This window comes from Accipiter gentilis, chromosome 31 (assembly GCF_929443795.1).
Source record: "Accipiter gentilis chromosome 31, bAccGen1.1, whole genome shotgun sequence".
Lineage (NCBI taxonomy): Eukaryota > Metazoa > Chordata > Aves > Accipitriformes > Accipitridae > Astur > Astur gentilis.
This window is the reverse complement of record NC_064910.1, coordinates 18963511-18987245: the sequence shown is the minus strand read 5'-3', so window position 1 is coordinate 18987245 and position 23735 is coordinate 18963511. Positions and strand designations below refer to the sequence as shown.

Sequence of the window (23735 nt, the reverse complement as noted above, 5' to 3'; positions counted from 1 at the left end):
TAAGTCACTCTAATAATAGTATCTGTATTTTATGGCACCCAACTGAAAATAAAAATCTTCTGAAGGAGCCACCCTATTTCTACAAGTGCTACACTACATCAAGAATAATGATGCTTTGGAAGATTGGGTTTGGATCATGTCTGAACAAAAGTATGCTGCTGCATTCCTTCATCGAAGTAATGTTCACCCATGTACACAGCTGTTCAGGTCAAGTTTTCCATTTTGCCAGGATAAATTCTATCAATCATCAGTTGTGTTAGTGGAACACAAACTGACCTATGTAGAGGTTCAAACTGTATTTAAACACAGTGTAAACTAAAAATTGAGGACATTTAAATTTAAATACTGTCCCAGTACCTAAAAAAGCAACAAACAAACCAACCCCCTCCTACAGAATAACAGAACAAAAACCCTTATGGAAGAAAGTTTTCAGTTTTTTTTCTTTTGAATCAACACATTTTTGCAATACAAATCCCAACACTCATCTGCAGGTTGTTACATAAAGCTTCTAAGCATACTTAGCAAGACACAAATTCAATCAATATTTTTGGGACACTGTTTTGAGAATAATCATCACCTTGGTTGCCAGTTCCTCCTCTCTGCGCTGTTGAATTATTCTCATGTATTTTTCTAATGGATTTGGAGTAGGAACCTTTACATTATCTTCAGCATCAGCATTACTGTCTTCAGGTTTTACTCCCTCATCTTCATCTATTTTCACTGAGTCTTGGCTCTGCTTTAAGACACAAAATCAACATTAAATACCAATCAGCTCAAGAAAAATAACTGAATACCTGCACTACACATAGGATTTCATGTTAACCTCGGTAAAACATGCCAGTCTAAACAGCATTAAACTTGTTACATGCAGTTCAAGCAAATGTTAAGCTATTGCGTCAATTCAAAAAGTGACATTCAAGAAACACCACTCTAACCCTGTCTGGGTGTCTGAAAGGCTGTGAGGCCTGAGGCTTCTATGCATGACATCAACATGTGAACTGAAGATGAGCTGACACAGGTATGCAAGTTTCTTGAAGGGCCTAGTTTGCTGGTGTTAAGGATAGCATGAGCACATCTGATCAGTACCACTACACTGAATCAAATAAATAAACCAAGATTTAAGGGTTGGAAGAGGAAGACAAAATGAGAGGGAGCAAAAAAGTTTTACACAGGTTCTAGAAGGCCAGAACACTACTTCAACACGTGCCACATCAGCTCAAAGGGATTTAAGCAAACTCCTTAAGGTCTCCTTATAACTTCTGTTTCCAGGAAAGTACCCTAGATACCCCGATAAAGGCTAAAGAACAGATGGACATGAACATGTTCTGGTGTTGTCTGACCAGCAGTGGTCCAGACCAGAAAGACAGCGAATGTATCGCTTGTTCCAATAGCCTCGTGACAGCTCAGCTGCCTTCTAAGTTCTGGCCATGAAATTGTAGCTTCCAGTTACACGAAGCATGGAAGAAAAAGCATCTGTTTCCTGTGAAGAAGTTACTTGGCATATGGAGAAATTCTAGCAAGACTCTCTGGTTAATTGCACAAGTACATAAAAGAACTTAGCCTCTACTACTTTCACTTAAAGAATAAAAGCTATTTTTAACCAAGTAACATACACAGCAATCCTAAAATATATGGCACTACAAAGCTGCATTACTGTCAGATACTTAAACACTACATCACCACCTCTTTGCTAAGCTTTTCCGCTTCTTTTTGCTCTCTTTCCAAAGTTTCCTGTTGTTCTTTCTCTCTCCTTTCTTCTCTTACGTTCCTTTCTTCTAAGTTTTTCTCAACTTCTCTATTCTGTTCTTCAATCTGTCTTTGATCCAGCACCGCTGTGAAAAATTATTTCAACAAATGTGATTTATGTAGTTCAGTAATCTACTACAGTAGCATACAAATAAGTAACGGGTTTGTGTATAACTAATAATAAATGAAAAACAACTGGATATATTGTTTATACATATACTAAAGTTATTCTTAGGTATCTGGTAATGTTTCTTCCCACCTCTAAACATTTTTAGTCTGGTACATGACTCGCTAGTGTTAAAAGGTAGAGCCAAAGTAGAGGCCAGAGAGTTGACAAACCTCTCTATGCACTTCTCATTCCTACCATGGACTTTCTCATTAAATCTCTGTTATCCTAAAGTTCATGTTGCTATATTCTTTCCCTCTTTGCAATATGCGTGGATACAACTCTTTGTATCTATAAAGCAAAGTACTTAAAAAACCTTTGGAAATTATTGCAGGACATACTGCTCATGTGACCAGTGTATTTAAAAAGCTATGTAAGCAGAACAGTATTCAGATAGTAATTAGATGGGCAAACTATATACTGGGAATTGTTAGAAGCTAGAAAGCTCTTCTCTAAATAAAAATGATCATAATGCTTCTATCTAGAACAATTTAAAAAGCAGCATATGCTGCACTGAAACCATCCTCATCTACGCAAAGAATTAAAACAGCATTGTGATAATACAGTTTGCAAACAGAGTCAAGAAAAATGAAAAAAATCTAGACAAGCAGTACCTAAAATACTTTAAAAAAACCCCAAAACCACAACAAGCAAACCAACAAACCAAAACCTTTCAAGTCTTATTTCTATCAAGAGCAGAAATAATATTTAATAATTATCCTAAAGAGAAAAGAAAAAAACCAAAATCATCTCTCCAGAAGCTGGACAGGGGGGTGGGACAGGTAGCAAGTGTTTAAATTAAAAACAAATTTAACCAAAACCAGGGTGCAAAAGTCATCCTCATACAGTAAAGAAAACATTCCTTCCTCTTTATTACATAATTAGCCCTTTGGGAAAATTTTTTCAATCACACCAGCATACATACCTAAAGAATGTTAAATAATTGGCTTTTTGTTTTATACATTTGACATTAAGAAGGGTATTCACTTTTGTTTCTGAGCTGAGAACTCACTTAAGTCCTGCAGTGAAGTGGCTGTTGCCGGCACAGTGGCTGTGACATGGTTTCCATTGACGATGTCCCCAGATGGATGCAAGGCATCACTTTCACACTGCTCTGGAATGTCCCCCTGATCTGGAGAAGAAATTTGAACAATGGCTTCATTATTTTGTAATTACAATAGTGGAGCACAGCAATGGACACAAAGTGTGGGAATGGCTGAATTAGAACACATAAATACCAGTACTAATTGAGCATTTTCCCTTCACCTTGACCATTTCCCTGAGGATTAAGAATTATCATAGGCTGTACTTGCTTCTTTAATTACAGAATTGTTAGTTTTGAAACTAGCTATTGGAACACATCTGTTTACGAAGCCAAAACAGGTTCATGAATAAATATACAACAGAAAACCAAAATGTTTTCATTTCTTTACATAATCAAGACACAGGTCACAGAAAAATTACACCTCCAAGCTTAGCTTATCCTTTTATGCATGTAAAACAACCTCTAATGCTTCAATCACATACTATTTCTTTATTAGGATCCTTGCCTTCTTCAGTGCACAGGATGGATACTGCTAACTTGGATAGTCTACATTATATTTTCTTCTCCCTGTGCAATGTGGCGCTGAATTTACAAACACACAACTACTATACTTCCTCTGTGATCATTGCTATGACACGCAACTGCTTCTATTATCTCAGTTTTATGGGAGAACACAAAAAGAGATAAAAGGCCACATGTAGCCATTATCTCTAGGTAGCCAACCTGAAATACACAGGACCATTTTTCTAAGCATTTAGTGTAAGATAGTGCAGATACCCTATACACCTCCTTAGGTTTTGGGTAAAAATTTAGAAAATATCAATTTCCCAGCCTTCAAATATTATCAAGGTTTCAAGCATTTTTCTTTTCCATGTTATAATAAAACTGAAATATTTTGCATGAAGAAAAACAAGATACCCAAACTGAACAACCTCTCTCTCAGAATGGTCTGGATCTCTTTAAATTAAAATTCTTTTAAAGGAAGTATAGATGAAAGCACAACAGAAAATTTCTTTAAAACTGTCAGTCTAGCAAAGTTATGAGAATATTTTCAGTTTCTTACAAAAGCAACAGGAAGTCCTAGCAGCTTCGCCTAGGAAAGTAAATTCGATATATGTCTTATATGTAAGACCAAAATAATAATGGGTTATCACACTCAAAAGAAAATCTATTCTGGTTTTTTGCTCTCTCTTTGACTTTAGGTTTAAATTATAACCTTATCGACAACAACATAATTTACATATGAGGCATCAGTATGTTTCAGGGTATGTAATATTTAAATAATCCAAAAATTCCTTTCACAAATAGGTTCCTGTTAAGTATTCTATCTAACTTCCAAAGGTCTGCTAACTACACAAACAAACCAACCAACCAACCCAAACCCAAACCAATATAGTACAAAACATCTTTACATTAACCCTTCTGCAAAGGAAAAAAAAGTAATACTCTGTACACCTTCACTGCTTTAGGTAAGGGTAGACAGCGAAAGATGCATTATTTCCTTAACACGAGCACATCAATCAAAAGCTATTACTGCCAACAGAAGTTCCAATCTTTTTTTGCCAAAGCTCACTCACAGTGGGATTAAAAGGCTTCCACATTTTCTGGTATCTCCTTCACTCCATTGGTTTTTTTCTACTCTTATCAACTTCTTCCTTCATTATATCTTATTCTACATTTACTTTTTAGATTTTACATTCTTATTCCCTCTCCAATTCATCCTGGGTTACCTTCTCCCATTGTTAGCCATTCTGATTTCATTCTACATACTGAGATTATCTTTTGATGCAGTCTGACCCAACTGAATTACTGTTGATTGAGAAATCATCAGCATATGCAAACCCTTAAAAGTACTACCACATGTCTGATACAGAGGTAACTTGGACACAGCATCTACTCGGGCCTAATTGCCAAGAAAATGCCAGTCTATTCTTAAATGTGATAAAATAAATGTGAAACATGTAATGTATTCCTAAAAGTCTCTAATGTGAAATTAAACAAATAAATCTAAATCTAATTAAAATATGAGATAAGTAAAAACCATTAGTAGCTACAGGCTCAGTTCACATTCAAATAATGCATTTAAAGCTTATAAAAAGAAAACTAAATGAGGTAAATCAAAAAACAACAAATGTACTGAGTAAAACTTCACAGAGAAATGCATAGATGAGTCATCAGCTTCTGCTAGTTATCACTAAACACTATCAGCACATTTGCTGTTTAAACAAACTATCTTTTTTGGTTGGTTGGTTGGTTTTTAAAATACTGAAAGCCATATTCTCACAGGTTCAGGAGAGTGAGCAAGGGCATTACTCCATCTTCCATATGAGGTAACCACAACCAAGAGAACAAGCCATTCTTGGACCTAGGAAAAGACTCACACCAATTACGAGTATTTTCTTTTAAATCAGTGATTCTAACTCTCCCATACAATAATTATAATCTCTTCACCAACTATGAATTGAATTGTACCACCCCATGACATATCTCCCCCAGTCTCAAGACTTTACAGACCTAACAAAATTTGGAAACGGGAAAGGTGTTTAGCTTGGTGTTCACATCTTTTTCATTGACAATTTCACTTGCTTTAAACCCCCAGTTTCATGGGAGATATGGCTGCTCAGGTCCAACATTAAGATGTCACTCAAATGCTGAAAAACTAGGAAATAAAGCCAGTAACTGTGCTTCTATTTCTCTCCCCATATACAAATGGCTATGAAGTGCAATAACTTTTATTATCCTCCTCTTTCTACAGTACCTTAGTTAAACCAAAAATTTTTGAAAACTGACCCTGCAGGCTTGACTGCAGCATATAGAGGGAAACACTTTATAGCATGCAATACAAAACACCACGTAACGACAAAGTTCTTCCTCCAATCAACAGAGAACAGAAATGTAAGTAAACAAAATGCTGACCTCAGAGAAAAAAACCAATTACGATAAAATTCATGTTTCAGTAACTGAACCATATGTTCCAAAACTACCCAGAGATGCTCATTAATGACATAATTGCAAGTGTTCTTCATACATTTACACACACTTCTAAAGTAACTTCTAATTCACATTATTGAAGCCTCAGTTATTCAAAGAAAAATCAACAAGAATATATGTAATGGCTATGGAAACTTATCTTCAGAATTAACATTTAGTAATACTGCTCTGATATTGGCCCATGATGAACACTCCTTGGAGTTTTACTTTATGCAGCAAATATAACAGAACCTCAAGTTAGTTCATATACTAGTACACTTCGCTGTTTAAAAAAAAAAATCCTACACAATTTTAAAACATTCTGAAACAACTGTCAGACCTACATGCATTAATCACAACAAGGTTATGCAAGATTTCTGAACAAAAAGTATGTTCCTGAATTTCAGAGCCAACTTGATTTCAGTCTCTACTTACTACTACAAACCCTTCTCCTCTAATGATGTAAATATGAAGAAAATTAATCCCTCATCATCTGAGACAGTTTGTTTTTATTTCGAACATCAGTCAGAATTTTTTCTCTCCAGCTACAGTCTTAAACTGTGAAGACAATTGTCTTACAACTGTTAAGCCATAAGGTGTTAAACAAACTGTCTAAAATCCACTAAAACTTACATTCAAGAGACGAAATGCGTTCTTCAAGGTCCTCATACGCTAGTTTCTCTGGTTTGGGGAGATCACTGAAATCTTGTTTATCTGTTCTTTCGTTATGAAGTCTGAAAGAAGAAGGAAGAACATAATTTAACAAATAGAAATGCTAAACTTTTAAGCAAATAGCTGAGATTTAAATACAAGGATTACTCACATGCTTAGCAACAGTCTAAACCAAATGTAAAAACCATGCAACCAAAATGCTGTAACTTTCTGACTCAAAAGTTAAGGTATTTAAATACAGTTCTCTAACTTTTACCAAAAGTCAGCTCCATCTCTCTGATAGTCATCTCCCTGCAGCCTTTCCCCAAGGCCTATATATGACGTAAAGGCATTACATTAAAACAAGATACACCCTCAAAAGGCATAGAAAGGAGTAAGAAAAAAAGGAGAAAGGCAACGAATTGTGACACTTAGTCAACCAAAATTAAGAAATTTGCCTTTTTAGGCTCTGTGTTAGTCTAATTTGCACTGTGATGTCATCTTAACAGATGTGTTTGAGGTGTATTAGATGTCTGGCAAAACATACATGCAGGGGTGAAAATCTGGGTTCTATGAAAAATGAGTCTACTAGCCTTGTTTATCTCATCAGAAAGATAATGTGAAAGAACAATATCTGCCACATGACCCAGCTACTAAATTCTGACCAGAACCAGAACAGCAAAAGGAGTGCAGCTCACTAATGAAATTCAGCAGCAGCACTTTATAAAGGGGCTTACTTCACACCAGCTCGTGCTCTTCACCGTGGCATAAATGTGTTTGTGCTTACAATTTCTAAGGAATTGAGGTCTTCTATGGGGCAAAAGTGGAGAACAAACAACACATACCCCCACAATGAGACATGTTCAATAAAAAAATGTCAGTCTGGGGAACAAATGAATAAATCTGCATTGTCAGAATGGATAGTTCACTAATGTCAGTGGGGAAAAATACCCTGTAAATTAAATATGACAAAGCAAATGGAACTTCAAGTTTTTGGAAGTCTACTTCATGGTTTTAGTCTTTCCGTCACATAAAAGGTTAAGTGTTAAATAATTGTCAAGGATGCAAGGTTCAAGGACATGCATGCCACTTTCTTCAATAACAGTCCTGCAACACTGCTAGAAAGACAGTCAATGCACTGCCTCAGATGCAGCAAACTGAAGAGGTCTGCCTCATGAAGACAAGTAAACACATATATTTCCAAAGAGTTTTCAAAATTCATTCCATCAATACAAAGTTGGCAACCAAACCCCAGACTGTACCTAATGTCAATATTCCACAAAACAGTACTGGTGTGCCAATCAACACCAAATGATTAAATTGCAGGAGTATGCTTAAAATTACCACTAAAGCTTAAACAAAAAACAACCACCACCATCTAAAGTATTTTGTTAATGTCTGAAATTACTTTTTTAGCCCAAAACTGGTAACACCCCTCACAATCGGTTTCTTCAGCCCTAAACAAAAAAAGGAATGGTTTAGATAATAATCTGCCTCATAATTCTAGTCTTCCTGTCTATGTTTATTGGCCTCCTTCATACCACTCATATCTTGAAACATAAATAAACAAAGAGCTCCTGTAGTCACAGAAGCAATTGTTCTTCCCCACTGACAGAGGTCTAACTTGTAATGGCTCGCTGGTGTTACAGCATCATCTTTTCTTTTCTTTTCCTTTTAAAGAAGTTCCCATTGCCACTTAAAATCTACAGGTCATAAACTAATCCCACAATACACATCAATGATCTGGCATTTGCCTAATAATGAGAGTAAATAACTGGAAAAGCCCACACATGCATTTCTGAAATATTTTATGTAACAGAAAACAGTCCAAGGCACAAGAAATTAAAAAAAAAAATACTCATCAAAAGAATGTTTTCCCTTTAAGAAAGTCTTGGGAAAGCAGCAAGTTCAAGAAAATTATTGGGACCTCATACCCTTGCTTTGTCACAAGGAACTCAAGAAAGCAATTACAAGCCAGAGCTGCCTGCCCAGACCCTGGCCTGTTCTCTGCAACACAACTTGTTTATACTGTTCACTCTTCAGGCAGCACGGATTCTACAACATCCTTCAAAGAAGTACGGTCCCTCGCAGTATTAGAGCATTTTTCCATATCACCTTAACATGCAGGTTAACATTCAACCTTCACTTTGTAAGGTCTGTCACAGGATTACAGGACATCTGAGAAATACTGTAGGAAATGTGAATGAGCAGGGAAAGAAGAGACAGCCACTTAAAGGAACTAATCTCATGCTGCCTAGGAATCCCAACAGCTTCTTTTCAAGGCCAGGAACATAAAGGCTCTCCCCAAATTCTAACCACAAAAAAGACCCTCTCTAGATTAAATGTATATTGAGGACTTGATAACAACAAAATAAAAAAAGCCTATGAATGCCTGCTAGACCTGCCCAAGGACAAGCTATCTTTCTTCAGCCATCAAATCTGGAATGATGGCTAACAGTTTAAGGCCAACTCAAGTGTCTCTTTTTTAGGAAAGAAACATTAAAAATTAAATAATCAAGCTTTTTCTGAAGACACCTATTCAGGATTCTCAGTTTTAGAGAGTAGAAGCACCAGTGACTATTAAGAACAGAATTTCATACATGGAAATACGAAATACAGAGAGGAAAGAGAAGTCATTTTTATGCAGCTTAATTTTGCCAAGTTACTCATTTACTTAAAAGAGATCTTAAAAAAAAAACAAGGGAAAAGAGAAAATTTCTGTTACCCAACCCATTCCCACATGTAAAGGAGACTGGAGATTCCTATTCTGAAAACAGTTATAGGCACATGAACAAGCTCTTCAGAGAAGGAAAAAAAAGTTAGCGTTACAGCTTGTTAATGAATGAAGTGAGAATGTACAACTGCCTTGATTTAAATACTTAAACAGGCACCAGAAACTACTGAGCTTCAATCAGCAAAAACTCATCAGTCAGATCACAGATGTGAAAAATAGACACAATAAAAGAGACAAAGCTTTGGTCAAGGAATTAGTGGCCTTTTTTTTACTAGGGGTTTTTGTGTGCATTAAATATAACCTCAATAGCTTTTGAACATCAAGCATATGCAAATGGCCTGTTCTAATATGGGAAAGATGAGAGATTATCACTACTTTAGACAGGAATTTGTGATGAGCTTGTAGTTTTACCTTTTTCTTGAAAAATAATTTCAAGTCATTGAGAAAAGAAGTTTACTCCTCTAAAGACCCAACTTTGTCTTCTGAAATGAAGTTTGTTCTCAAATCAGTCTACAATGTCAGCATTCTTCACATGTTTAAAAAATAAGATTTTTTTCATAGATATTATACATAGGCATGCAAGTCAGTGGTTCCTAACAAGTAAATCTGAGTTAAACAGCAGATTTTACATTTTTAGGAAACTTTGAGAAAACATGTTTTCTGAAATCAGTGATTAACAGAATATTTATTTATTAATAATGAATCTTTCATTCAGCTGTCTGGAAGTGGTCTGCTGTGTAAGGAAATACAATGAAAAATAAGGTCTACACTGATACAATAGATTTCAAGTGCTGCAGAACTTGCAGCTCTCTTGAAATACAAGGATCACACCACACCTTGCTCTCAAAAGGTTGTCAGAACTCCGACACATGAAAAATAGAAAGACAAAGAAGGGCAAAAGCAAAAGTTTATTGTTAAATCTAGAGCTATATCTACAGAGATATCTACAGTAGTCTGAAAACCAACAAAGTAAATCAGCCTGACCTAAGCCCAGAACAACTAAACTTTGTATAACTTGTATTTGTCAGGTGTGCCTTACTGGTGACAGTGCACACCACATGAACCACCTTCTATCTTTGAAGCCGCACATGGTAACAAAGCCATACTTACATTGGTTAAGTAGCACAAACTGAAAGTGCCGAGAAGCACAGTTCTAAACATTAATTAATATCTTTGAACAGCAGAATTTGAGCTAAGTTTCAGTGATGGGTATTTATCAGTTTGCTACATCTGCATTAAAGCAACATGCACTTGGGATGCCTCACATTCTCACTCTCCAGGCTTTTTAGTCCATTGCCTAGCACCTTTTCCATGGCAGTGGATTTTTTTAGGCTCTGGAGCTAGTGCTGCCATTACTGTTTCTCCCCAACAGAGGAAATCTTTGGAATAACCTTTCATCCTTGCTCAACTACAACAGTGAAATGACTTTACAGAACACTGTAAATCAAGGTTTACTTTGTCACAGGACGAGAATTTTTTTTTAAATGTTGCATTCATCTGAAGTTTCCAATGCACTTGAAGTTTAAGTATTTCACTGCATGTAACTTTGCACTGTAGGGAAGCACAAATTTAACAGAGATGAAAATGTCAAATCATATTTGTCAAAGGTTTTTGGATTTGGGAGAAGGGGGAGTGTTTGGTTTTTTTATAGCTAAGTTCCTCTTTAGGCATGATATTCAAGAATGGAAATCCTTATCCATCTTTAGAAAAGTTCTCACTTACAAAATGAATGGCTTACTTGAATTGTAAAAGCAGCTATTGCCATGAACAGTTAGATGTTTCTTTAAAAAGCAGGTTAAAAATATTGCTTTGTAAAAAATGTTACCTGATTTTCTGGCCACGAATGGATGGTGAGGAAGAAACAGACTCAGAAGATGAAGGTAGATGTGGCTTTGAAATAGGAGAAAGCACCTGGTCAACACTCTGCTGTGAAGAGGCAAGGTATGAGCCGCTGATGTCTGCAGAATAAAAATCCCACAATTTGTATTAGTCAGTTATCTGTCTTACGATTTCTCGGACAAGGCTGGTTTTCACAACACATGCATAATTGGACTGTGCAGGTGGCACCACCACTATAGGCCAACTAACATCCAGATCTTAACATGAACTTTCTTGTACTGGTTCGTTCTTTCTTTTTTCTTTTACTTCTCATGTATGGGAATTCTCCTCTACAGGCCTTCACCATCATAAACTTACTCCTCACAAAGCCTATGATTATGATCACCCTGTAATACATCCATGTTCCCTACAACCTGCAGCCCCTCTGCCAAACACCAAATAATTTCTCCTGTGTTGGGCATTAGAGGAAACATTTATGGACCTGGATTTCAAGCTAGGGATATGCTTACTAGCCAGCAAAAGATAATGCTTGAGGTCTCCCAAAGGCCATTCTTCATTAGGAAATTTAACCTGGAGGTTTCAATTTCTACAGATTTGTGATAATGTGTGATGAAGCAAAGAAGAAAATCTTTGAAGATTTTATCCTCTTACCAACAGTTGTAAAGTTATCAGGAAAGGAAGCAGACAGTATGACTAGAGAAGTCTTTAGTTTCCTAAGAAACCAAGGTAAAAAACAAAACCCCTGCATTAAAAAGGCTTTTAATCAAACTTGCAAAGCCTAGCACTTTGGTTAAATTTTGCTTTGCAATCTTAATTTTCCCTTCCTGTGCAGCGGCACAGGTCTTTTGTTATTAGACTATGAATTATTATTTTTTCCACAAGATATGGTATTCACTCAGTAAGCAGGCACTGCTGTTTTTCTTCTCTTTACTGACCAAATAACTTTTACTGTAGTCAGTGCTAATCTGGCTCAAGAGATAAGACGAAAAGCCATTATTAACACTCCTATACCTGAAGTTCTTCCAGGTGGTCACACAGAAGTGCACCCTGTTCATGGCACACATCACACTGCAGAAGTAAGGATGCTTCAGACTGGGGGTTGCCCATGGATTTTTACCTCCAGACAGCCCTTATGCCCATCCAACAGAGGCGAACATCCTCTAAGGAAGCTGAGCGCTAACAGAACGGGACCCAGCAGTTACGTCGTACTCGTGTATCAGCCGTACCTGTTCGTGATGTGAACCCTCAGCACACCCACATCCAATTTTTTCATAAAGTAACGTGTCAAATTTTCACGTGCAGAGCAAATGGACAAGAACAGCATGTAGTACTTAATGCATGCACCTCCTCAGCATAACACACACTGCATGTCAGGACACAGGTGGCACACCAGCCAGCTCATATGATAATTTACTACAGCCTACTACTATTTAGAAATCATCTAGGACTGAACTTACTGATTTTCTACTAAAAGACAAACAGCTGAGGTCTTTGGCCCACAGTATCCTTTGGACAACAGTCTGTGACTGTTTCTTGATCCATATTACTGGCCTGATGTTATGGGTTTGTGGCAGGGTTTTTTGGCAGCCAGGAAGGGTTCTCAGGGCCGGCTCCTGTGAGGATCTGCTGGAAGCTGCCCCGGCTCCAAGCCGGACCCGCCTCTGGCCCAGGCCGAGCCCCTCAGGGACAGTGGAAACACCGGTGGGAGAGCAGATTTCAGAGGGGAAACCTGCAGGGAGTGGGGGATTGGAACGGGAGAGGAACCCCTCTGTGGGTACCGAGGTCAGGGAGGAAGGCAGGAGGGGATGCCCCCGCAGCCCGCGGTGAGGCGGCAGGCTGTCCCCCCCAGCCGTGGAGGGGAGCGGAGGCCCCCCAAGATGGCCGCCGCTCCGTGGGGAAGCCCGCGCTGGAGCAGGCTGGGACTGAAGGACTGCAGCCCGGGGAAGGACTCACCTTGGAGAAGTTCATGGAGGAAGAGTGTGAGGAGTCCTCCTCCCCCTGAGGAGGAAGAAGCGGCAGAGACAATGGGTGGCGAGCTGACCCCAACTCCCATTCCCCGTTGAGGCGGGCAGGAGGGAGGGCTGGGGGGAAGGTGTTCTAAGGTTTGGGTTTACTTCTCAGAATCCTTGTTTTGATTTGATTGGTAGTAAATGAAATTGATGTTGTTTCTTCCCCAAGTTGAGCCTGTCTCTTGCCCATGCCCATAAGTGGGGAGTGATCCCTCCCTGTCCTTGTCTCGACCCATGAGTGTTTCAAACCACGATACCCGAGATTAGAGACAGCAAGCAGGGGAAAAACAGCAAAGGCTCCTGTCCTACTTTTAGTTGCTCTTAAAGAAATGGGCTTACTCCTTCCCAGTAGAAAGTCAAAGCCTGAAAGATGTCCAACATGCATGGGCTTGGGAAGGAAAACAGTCAAATGCTAATTGAAAACTAGTCAAAATGAGCTAATTTAAAGGAAGAGAGAAAACCACATACCCCTCCATTGGCAGATTATGCAGTAAAGCAGCTGCTGGATCTGCCAACTACAAGTATTTTACAGGAGGACACACTTCTTCCTTTCATCCTTTGAAGGAAGACATGTGCTGATGACTAAGCTGGAGCTGTCACTGAGGTATACCTCACTTAAAGGAAAAACAAATCTCAGACTCACGTGCATGATAGCTTTTAGCTCTTAAAATTTATTCTGAGCTGTTCAGACTGGCATCTTCAACAGCACTGAAAAGCTCCATGGAAGCTTCCAGAATGACTTACGGTTTTCTAGCAAAAACAAATCTGGTGCTTCAGCCATCTCTAGCAAAAGGATAACATATATACCAATAACAGCACTCCTCTTCAGAAGACTCTTGAAATGGAGGTGACTTATCAGTGGGAAAGCAATCTAACTGGAAGCAGATAAATCACTCCACAGCACATTAGCACTGAAGCTACCATGCTTACTGGGGCAAGTACTGCATCAGTTTACCTTGAGAACATAACCAACTAGCTGTAACCCAGCTTCCTACACTTACATAGTGCTCATTTTCTGTAACACCTAAGTCAGGTAATGCCCTCTGTTATTCAGCTCTTATCCCTCTCCAGAAGAAGTCAGTCTTGTGCATTAAGCAAAGAACAGATCCAATAGAAAAAAGAAATCAGCCATCATGTAACTAGCTTATGACAGGTACAAAGACAGGAAGGATTGTTAAGGTTATGCACACAGCTTTAATTTTTACATTTCCTGATTTTACAACAAAACCCTACTTTTATGGAAGATTTTGTGTGTGTGTGTGCAGTATTAAATAGCCTGTAGGTACTTTATACAGAAGCTGACAGAGAAAACTTAAAACATAAAAGACTGCTTTGGAAGTTCAAGTTCTCAAATATGTTTTCAGTAACAGAGTATGACATTCTACATGCAGAAACACAGGGACAGCATCAATAGATCAGACTGTTTGTAACCTGTTTCTAGCAGTGCCCATAACTAAACAAAACTAAAGTTAAAAAAGGAGAATACTTAAATCTTACTTCTGGCAACACCCACCCCAGCCTTTCCTCAATCAATACTTTTTTGGGTCCTCCTGACAGGGCAGTTTTATTCCTGCATCTATACTTGTTGCCACAGAAGCAATAAATTCCACAACTTACTCATGGTGTTAAAAAGTACTTCCGCCTCTTTCCCTGCAATTTCACAGGATTCTGGGGTCTGTGAAGCAGCAATTTATTGATCCCTTTTCACCTTTTCCACATCACTCATTGCTTTCCAGATTTCCCACAGCCCACCTCAGCCAACTCTTTTCCAAACTAAGCTGCCCTTCTTGTATTTAACCTTCCTTCATGCACAAGTTGATGATTCTTTTTTTTTTTTTTTTGGTACTATCTCTTTTTTTCATCCTGTTAAAACCACTTTGAGCTAGGGTGACAAGAACTGCATGACTCAAGAAGCAGACCTACTGCAGATTTGAAACAGTGTAATGTTTTTCTCATTTTCAATTCTTTTCTATTTTGCTTACTCTTCTGAGTACTGCCCCTTCAAAAAGAACAACTAAGTAATTATAAGACACTGGGAAATTAATAGCAAATTACAATTTTCCAATCATGACCAAACACTAATCCCCTCCCTCTCACAATTGCTCAGGAATATTTGATAAAGATGTCACAGCAAAAAAAAGAACAAACAAAAGCAAATCTGGACCTTTCAGACTGGAAAAGTCAATTTAAGAGAACCCAGACAAAGCAGCCTTCTGCTGCACATGTTAACTACAATAGCTAACTGAAAAGATAGGAATACAGAGGGAGGGTTATTAAACCTGGGAAGTTACAGTTAATGTTACAACGTAATTATACTTCATGGCAACTTTTGAATGAAACTGCACATCATAAGGTTACACCTGTATTGAATTATATAGCATAGTCTTCTCTATAAAGCTACCTGAACTAAGTGCAGTATGTTTAGCCTCCCTCAACGTACTTCTCCAGTACTTGTTTCCATGAAGAAGCAATACTCCAAGCAGCTAGCATATTTTGTCTCTGACTTCTCCTGCCTCTTAGCAAATAACCAATAAGTGAAAGACTATCACTACTAAATCTTTCTTTTCCCATAGTGCAAGAGGAACAGTAAGTAAAAGCTGAATACAACACCAGATTAAAAATTGTGACTTACCATCTGAAGTTTTCTTGTTACCGAGACCTCTTTCCAATTTCAAAATGGGAGTAGAAGAAAGGCGTCTTGAAGAAGACACTCCTCTGCACGGTGGTGTTAAGGGATTTTTAAAGACCTCAACCTGCCCAGATTTTTTGATGTGTTTTTCACTTCTTGGACTGCTCAGGGGGGAGTGCTGAGAGCTAGGATTATCCTGTAGAAGTTCATGCTGGGTTGTCAAGGGGGGTCTACTAACAGCACACTGTAGGAGTAAAGGAGACTGCATCTTTCTTGGCGTTCTGCTTGCAGCTGCATCCTGCATGACTCTGTGTTGGTAGTTCCTGTAGGCTTCTTCCAAATACTCTGCCTCTTTTTCTAGTTCTTTTATTCTAGCCCGGGTTTGTGCCATACACTCTAGGTCAGAATCTGGAGAAGCACTGCGTGGCTGTAACTGCTGCTGATAGCCAAATCTCGGCACTGCATTTACCTTCATCCCATCAGTCATAACCTGATTCTTTACGAATGTGCTATCCACATAAATATCATGAGGTACAATTCTGTCACCAGTGAAGTCAAGGACAGAGCGATCGACAAGTGAAGGCTTTGGATTCCGATACACTTCATTTTCTAGAGCTAAAAGATAGCAAAAGAAAGTGAGTGACAGTAAAGAGTGAGAGAGGGAGACCCATAATGAAACAAAAACAGTAAAACACAGCATGTAAATATCAGTTTGATCAAAATTATTTTAACATGGAATTGGCTTGAATTGTGAGAATTTAATGGTTTGACTTAAATGTATTTTCAATGCACAATTTGCATAGCTGCAAATTATCACTGATTTTTTTTATTATATAATCCTTCCACGTACAACTACCTGAAGTATGACCTCTACAATGTTATTGCTTAAATTACATTTAAAGAAATGAATAAAAATTAAAACATCACCACTTTGGATACATTATATCCAATCACAGTGTTAAAAGGTGAGGGACACAGGGCAGGCCACAAGTCTTAACACCTTCCTTCTATTTAGATAAAAAAAGAAATTTGGAGATAAATTGTTGTTTTTAAAAAAACAAAATACTTCTCCAAAATTGTCAGTTAAACTGAATGTTTCAGGGCTATCTGCTTCCTGGCTTGCACTTGTATGTGCTTCAGCAAGCCCAAAAGACAAATTTATAGGGCTGTATCTTTCTCAGCAAAACCACCACCTTGGTTTTTTGCTCTACATAAATGTTTCTTCAATGACATCCTTAACTCTGATGCAAAATAAAGTCCCTCCAGTACTTTCAGTCATTTGATTAAAATACATACTTGCTCTTTTGACACTAACAAATTTCCAATTCCAAATGGTACCGATACTTGTACCATATATGAAAATGTACACATTGGTCTAGTGAATAAAATACTGCATATACTGAACTATGGTGCAAAACATGCTGTATACAATGTATAACCATTGCAGAATTCAATTCCATATTTTTAAATATACATCCCCAAACTTTTATTTATCATACTTGAAATTAGCAAGACCGATAGGCATCTTTAGAAATACATTTCTTCAGCAGACTGAATTGCTTTACACAAGTGCCTCTCTCTCTCTTTCTAATGCCTATATGAGGTGCATAAGCTGTTAGCCTTGACAACAACTGTTTAAAAGTTAGATTTAAATTTGTGAAGTACACAATACAGTTTCAAACTGATTACTCTTATCATGAGCATTCAATAATCAAAAGGCATTAAAACACAACTCGCCTCCTGGAAAACAGTGATTATGTTATCACCAAACACTAATGTCTTCATACTGAGGAAAAACACAATAAAAACATGGAAGTATTCAGGGAGGAATGTTTTACCTTCCTCTTATGTGTATGTTTTCTGAAAGGAAGGGAAGTTGTAATGAGTCTGCTTTTTACATTGGGCTTTTAAATAGATTATGATTTTAAACTTTAAGTCTACTCATTGGTGGTATATTAGTTCTATGCAACTGCAGCTTTTTTAAGCTTCTGGAAATTCTTATACTAGTTAGCTAAGTGAACTTCGTAAAGGACTGCTCTGGTGTAAGATACAAACCTGCCTGTGTTTGTTTCACCTGCAGTTTCAGTTCCTCAACCTGCACATTTAACTTCCTGACAGTAGCTTCTGACTCTAACAGTTGGGTCTTTAACTGGGCACAACGCTCAACCTATAGGAGATCGAGAGGAAAACAAAAATCAGCATAATTCAAACACAAAGAGTAATCTCAACTGGCTGAATACTTGTTTCTAAATGATTTTCAGGTCCAGTCAAACCATACACATAGTATCCTACTGAAAGTCAGTGCTGACAACTTAATGACTTGGAAAGATTTACTTTGTTTATGTTGGGTTAGTGATATATTTTTTTTGGTTGCTTTTTGGTGTTGTTTTGGTTTGTTTTCTTTAGAGTTGATTACATAAAAATAAGTGGAGTACAAACAATCCCCCTAACTACATGCTAAAAGACCTGCACAGGTACATAGATAAATGTGAACAGGATGACAGGAAAAAGAAAGGATTCAAATTATTTAGAAACAATAATTTACCTCACTTTGTAGCTGCTTTTCCAAAATCTGCCTATGACTTTCAAATTCATCCAATGCCAGCTTCCTAGAATGTTCCACTCTTCTCAGCTCCACTTGGCAGGCCAGGTGCTCTGCTGACGGCTGCGATAGCTCTACCCAGAAAGAGAAATACTAGACACTCAGCCATAGAATAACGAGTGTGCACTTTTCTACACGATACCCCTTCAAAATGTAAAGCTGATTTGGTTTGAAAAATCTAACAAGGCTTTGTTTGAATAAAGGATTTTTTCTCCTCCTTTTGCAAAGGACTGAAATTTTTGTTGGTGTAGTCATCTAAGAACTAGACCCAGACTGTCCTACTCTGGAAGAAAAATACATACCCTTACCTACCTAACTGGGTATACATCTCTACTCTCCTGTAATCTCAAATGCACATTAAAAATACTTGGCATTTTATGACTATAGTCAGGCAAGCACTTAACAATAATAGTGCAATGTTCTTTTACCATTATTAACCATACTAATGCTATGGTTAGAAACATTGCACTGCTTTTTTCAAAGGGTGAAAGGGATATTCTTCATATTATTATAGCTACCACTACTCAGTATTTCTACGATACAGAAAATAATATTACAGAAAATAAACTTATAATGTCAAGGACTGTTTCATTTTACACAAACAGTAATTGGGGTTTAATAAAAACTACTAGTAAACATAATACAAAGAATGTATTTTAATGAAAATTTACTTCTAAACAAATACTTGTAGGGAAACATAAACAAGAAAATTATTAAATCTTTCACACTGACTGTCTCGAAGATGCTGGTTCTCACTGCGAGTCTCATCCAACTGTTGCCTAAGTAGTTTATTCTGCACTTGGAGCTCCAATTTCTCCTCCTTTAGCAAAGGATAGTCTGATACCTCTTTCAGTTTTTCTGTCAACAATTGATTCTGTTTATTTACCAAGAGAACCTGGGCCTTCACTGACTCCAAATCCAGCTGCAGAAAAAGAACAGTTTAGAAGCTTATGAACTGTTGTACTACTAAATCATTTTTATTTCACATTTTCTTTTTTTTTTTTTTAAATGTACCTCAAAAGCACTAATTAGAATACAGCTTCTTTAAATTCACGTTCACAATTACCTCAAGCTCTCTCGTGCGTGATATAGCTTGCTTGAGTTCCTCCTTTTTTGAATTAACAGCAATGGTTTCTTCATGCAAAAGCATAGCTTTCTCTGCAGGGAGGATTACAAATGCTGAATTAAAATTAGTAGCGTAGTAGAGTAAAAAATTGTATCAGCAAAAAAAAGTTTAAGCTGCTAAGCCCAACATTCAATTTAATTCAAGACACAAAAATGACTGTCATACACATTCCTTCAAAATTATGTAAGTCACACTGTGTGCGTATATACATATGCATACATACAATCCTTCAGAATTAAGTAAATCAAATTCATATGCACGATATATCATTTCTTTCACACATCCCTAACTTATAAGTCTCAACATCTTATCTGTCCCAGCTCTTTTCCTCAAGCTCCAATTAAACATCTTGTGCACAATAAATGTAAAAACTGGCAACCATTCAAGAGTATGATACCAGAGTGTACCAGAGTTCAATTAAGACAATGAATGAGCTATTAAGACTTCAGAAGGAGATGGGAAACTGCAAAAGCAAAATGCTTTGCAGCCTCTGTGCAAAGCAGCAGCTCACGGTTCCCACTGCATTCTGAACAGCAAGGAGTTGCTGACCTGTCCCTGGATCCTGCTACATGTTTTCAAAAATCTATTTTAACGGTTTTTCTGTCACTTATACCACTGTTACTGAACGCCATGACTGTTTAGTAACTACAGTGTTTTGACACCTGTTAGTAAAAGTTCTAGAGATAAACAGCTACTTTATTAATCTCAAAGAGATGGTTACCTTTATTTTTTTTCTCATCTTCAGTAACTTTATTGGTTCTGGCTATGTGTTCCTCTTTTAATTCAAGCTGATATCTAGAAGTAAAAAGAATTATGTATTCCCAAAGTACGTGTGTGCGCACATGTGCATGCATTTGTGCAAATTCCAGTCTTTCCCAGAGTAAACTATGATCACACAATTATTTATTAACAAAATTAGTTATTGCAGAGCCACTGAAACAGTTGGAAAGGGCCTTACCAAACACCTCATTCAACCACCTGCTGAAAAAGCAAGACTACCACCAACTCCAGAGCAGGTCAGCTGTGGCTCTTCCTAGCTAAGTCTTGAAAACCTCAAAGGATGTATATTCCACCACCTCCCTGGTTGACCTGTGCCAATGCTGCACTACCTGCCCAGTAAAAATTTTTTTCCCCCATGTCCAAGCTGAATCTCCCAAGCCACAATTTATGGCCCCTACCATATGAACTGAGAGGTCACGTCTGATAGACCCATAACTATCCTGACAGACCTTTACTAGCCCCTCTCCAGTTTCTTCATGACTTTCTTGAACTGGGGAGCCCAAACCCAGGCATGGTATTCCTAGCACAGCCCTTACCAATACCTGAAGGGGATAACAACTCCCCTCAGTCTGTTGGCCATGCTGCTACTACCATCACCCATCATGCTGTCTGCCTTATTTGCCAGAGCGTGCTGCTGGCTCGCAGTCAGCGTGGCACTCACTGTACTCCCATGTCCTCTTCAGAAACGCAGCTCCTCAGTCAATTCTTTTTCCGCATTATACTGCTTCATAGGGATATTCTGCCCCGAGCACAGAGCTTTGCAGTTCTCCTTGTTAAAATTCCTAAGATTTGTGTTGGCACAATCCCCAAGCTTATCAAAGCCTGTCTGAACTGAACCTCTGCCATTTGTTGTAGAAGCCATTCCCCTTAATTAAGACTCATGTTCAAAGTTGTTGAGGATGCCCTGTGTCAACATCCAGATCAAGGATGAAGGTGTTGGACAGTATGGGCCCCAGTAGTGACCCCAAGGGTTCTCTGCTCATCATCAGCCACCAGCTAGACACTGAGCACTGCCCAGGTACACCACTATTCACAGCCCAGCAGCCATCCAACTTTACCATTCAATTTTATTGGAATTTACAGGAGCTAAGAAAGCTCAACATTTTGCATGACTGGGACATAGATTATCAATGTTTTCAGATATTGCCACATCCATCCTCCTGCATTTTTGCAAATGCTCCAGACCACTCAGATCCTTCTCCTAATTATGGCATTTAATATTTATTGTAGAAATTAAAAAAGATTCCTTTCCTAACGAGCATCATTATATCTATACAATAAATAATAGCTCTTTGCTACTTTTCATCAAGGATTTGGGACAAAATGACATGGATTTTATCTTTCTGAGCACTTGCAGAATGTCTAAAATATTTTTTGTATGTTGGTAAAATAAGTTAAGCAGCAGTTCATCCTTAAAATAATTTGCTTCTCCTCATGAACCAAAAGCACTCTACAGGCATTATTTGTAAGTAGCTGTTATGGACTAGATAAAGTAAGATACCAAGGTGGGTCATTAGTTGCATTTCACTGTTCTCTGACAAAACCCTCAAATCTACTCAATTTCAGCTGAGGCATCATTCTTATTAAGACCTACTCTTTACATCTGTCCTCTGTAACTTAAATAAAGACACACTAACACAGGTAATACTTATTGTTCACTGGTTTGCAATAACAAGTACTGATACATCAGTCATTCGGTTTAACTGCCTAACTGGAAGACTGGTTCATGGCATCAAATACACAGGAATAATAACATGCCAAGAGCATGTGCCTGCATTGAAGCATCACGTAACCCTTCAATTGACCAAGGCACTCCAAGAAAGTACAATAGCAAAGTTAGGATATATCCACTGCAACACCTCAAAAGCAGTCACAGATGATGTCTTACGCTTTCAAAGAGCATTTCTAAGCAAAGTCCTTGAAACCATGTTCAAGCAGATGGTAGTCAATAAAAGAGGGTGATCTGTATCAGAGAATTCCTCTCCAAAAATGGGGAGGGGTTAAGGTAAGAGCCAATCTAACTGTACAATGAGCTAGTGTGCCTCTCACCCTTTTTCCAAGAAACCTATAACATCTTTTTAATGCTGATTTCCCCTCCATGCCTTTTCTGCATTCATAAAATGGTCAGTTCTTTTAATTGTGGTCAAAGGAACTCAGTAAGACTGCTTCAAATCATCTTGTCTAAACACTCAACTAATGTCACATCTCCTGGAAAACAACACAGAATTTAAACTACAACAATAGTATAACCTATAATCAAAAGAGAGTTATTTTCCATAGCAAGCTTTTTCTGAATGTGACACATTTTGTCATACTAGCAAAGAGCTAAGCAATGATGCAAAGAATTCAAGCTGATAAAAACATGAGTGCACATTTTCAAAGTCTTTGCTTTGTTACACTTTTCAAAAGAAATCCTATAGAACTTATTATCCTGTTTTCATAGAAAGTAGCACGCGTCCTATTAGAGACAAAAGAAAAATTTACTTTAAGAGTTCTGTCTTAAGCTTTTGATCATATGTCTCCTCTATGTTCTTCACAGCAACCTCCCGACGTCGAAGTGCATCATCAATAGCTTTATTTTTCTCTTCCTGAAGCTTCTGAGTGCTGAAATATCCATAAATATACAGACAATGACCAGTTATAATGTTGAAACTTTAGGGTTTGTTTTGTGTTTTTTTTAAAATAACATTTAGGGACAACAAAGGATAATGTGCTTGCTTGGAACACTGTGGCAATTTAAAATTATCATCAGAATCTGTCATTGTAATTCATTAAGAACAAGGAGATGCGACACAAACTAAATTGTCCTATTTAAAATCCAGTACCAATCAATTGCACAGCTATCCCAGGTTAACCCTAGCTCAGCTTCCTACACCAGAAAGGCTTCAGAGGAGATAGTGCTGAGCATGGTATTCTATCAGCACCCTCTGCTGGGTTGTTAAAAAAAACACAAGTTTTTGTTAGCAGGATACTAATTTTCCTATTAAAAATTGATGACAAAGTAATGACATTAAGTAGTATTGAAAAGCTGGCCAAAAATGGTTTAGATATTTTTTTATTTAACCAAAGAAAACTGATCTTCCAAGGACAAGTCAAAAAAACCCCAAACAACCCAGGAGTAAAGAAGCAAAATATCACATATATGCCTCATGAGTTTTAGGGTTACACACTGTGTTGTCTGGGGTTTGTTGCTTTGTTGTTTGGTTTTTTTTAATTTAAGCACTTCAAAGCAAACATCTGGTTCCTTGCCTCCAAAGTGATGCTACACTGTTTTGGTTGGATTAGGTGGAATAGAAAAAAACCCCAAACATCTTTTTGTATGGGGTATCCCTGCTACTAGAGGCAGTATACAACACTGCTGAAAATGCAAAACACAACTTCCAGGATATATAATCCATTTCAATGTCACAGAAGCAGCAACATCTTGAAGCGCGCTTT

General features: G+C 37.8%; 1 protein-coding gene across 12 annotated transcripts in view; it reads right to left on the bottom strand.

The window, feature by feature from the left end:
• Positions 1 to 23735, bottom strand: part of OFD1 (OFD1 centriole and centriolar satellite protein) — a 38438-nt gene that overhangs the window by 2254 nt on the left and 12449 nt on the right. For 8 of the 12 annotated variants that reach the window (XM_049834124.1, XM_049834132.1, XM_049834129.1 and 5 more), the window contains 12 exons: positions 22782 to 22901; positions 20239 to 20312; positions 19458 to 19549; positions 19124 to 19313; positions 18335 to 18465; positions 17845 to 17956; positions 15793 to 16404; positions 11138 to 11270; positions 6561 to 6661; positions 2925 to 3044; positions 1681 to 1832; positions 578 to 733 (listed from right to left, as the gene is read on the bottom strand). In XM_049834124.1, the coding sequence (XP_049690081.1) occupies positions 578 to 733; positions 1681 to 1832; positions 2925 to 3044; positions 6561 to 6661; positions 11138 to 11270; positions 15793 to 16404; positions 17845 to 17956; positions 18335 to 18465; positions 19124 to 19313; positions 19458 to 19549; positions 20239 to 20312; positions 22782 to 22901 (1993 nt within the window). Of the gene's footprint in view, positions 1 to 577; positions 737 to 1680; positions 1833 to 2924; positions 3045 to 6560; positions 6662 to 11137; positions 11271 to 15792; positions 16405 to 17844; positions 17957 to 18334; positions 18466 to 19123; positions 19314 to 19457; positions 19550 to 20238; positions 20313 to 22781; positions 22902 to 23735 lie in introns of all 12 variants that reach the window. The other 4 variants (XM_049834125.1, XM_049834126.1, XM_049834135.1 and 1 more) reach the window with 2 other exon arrangements.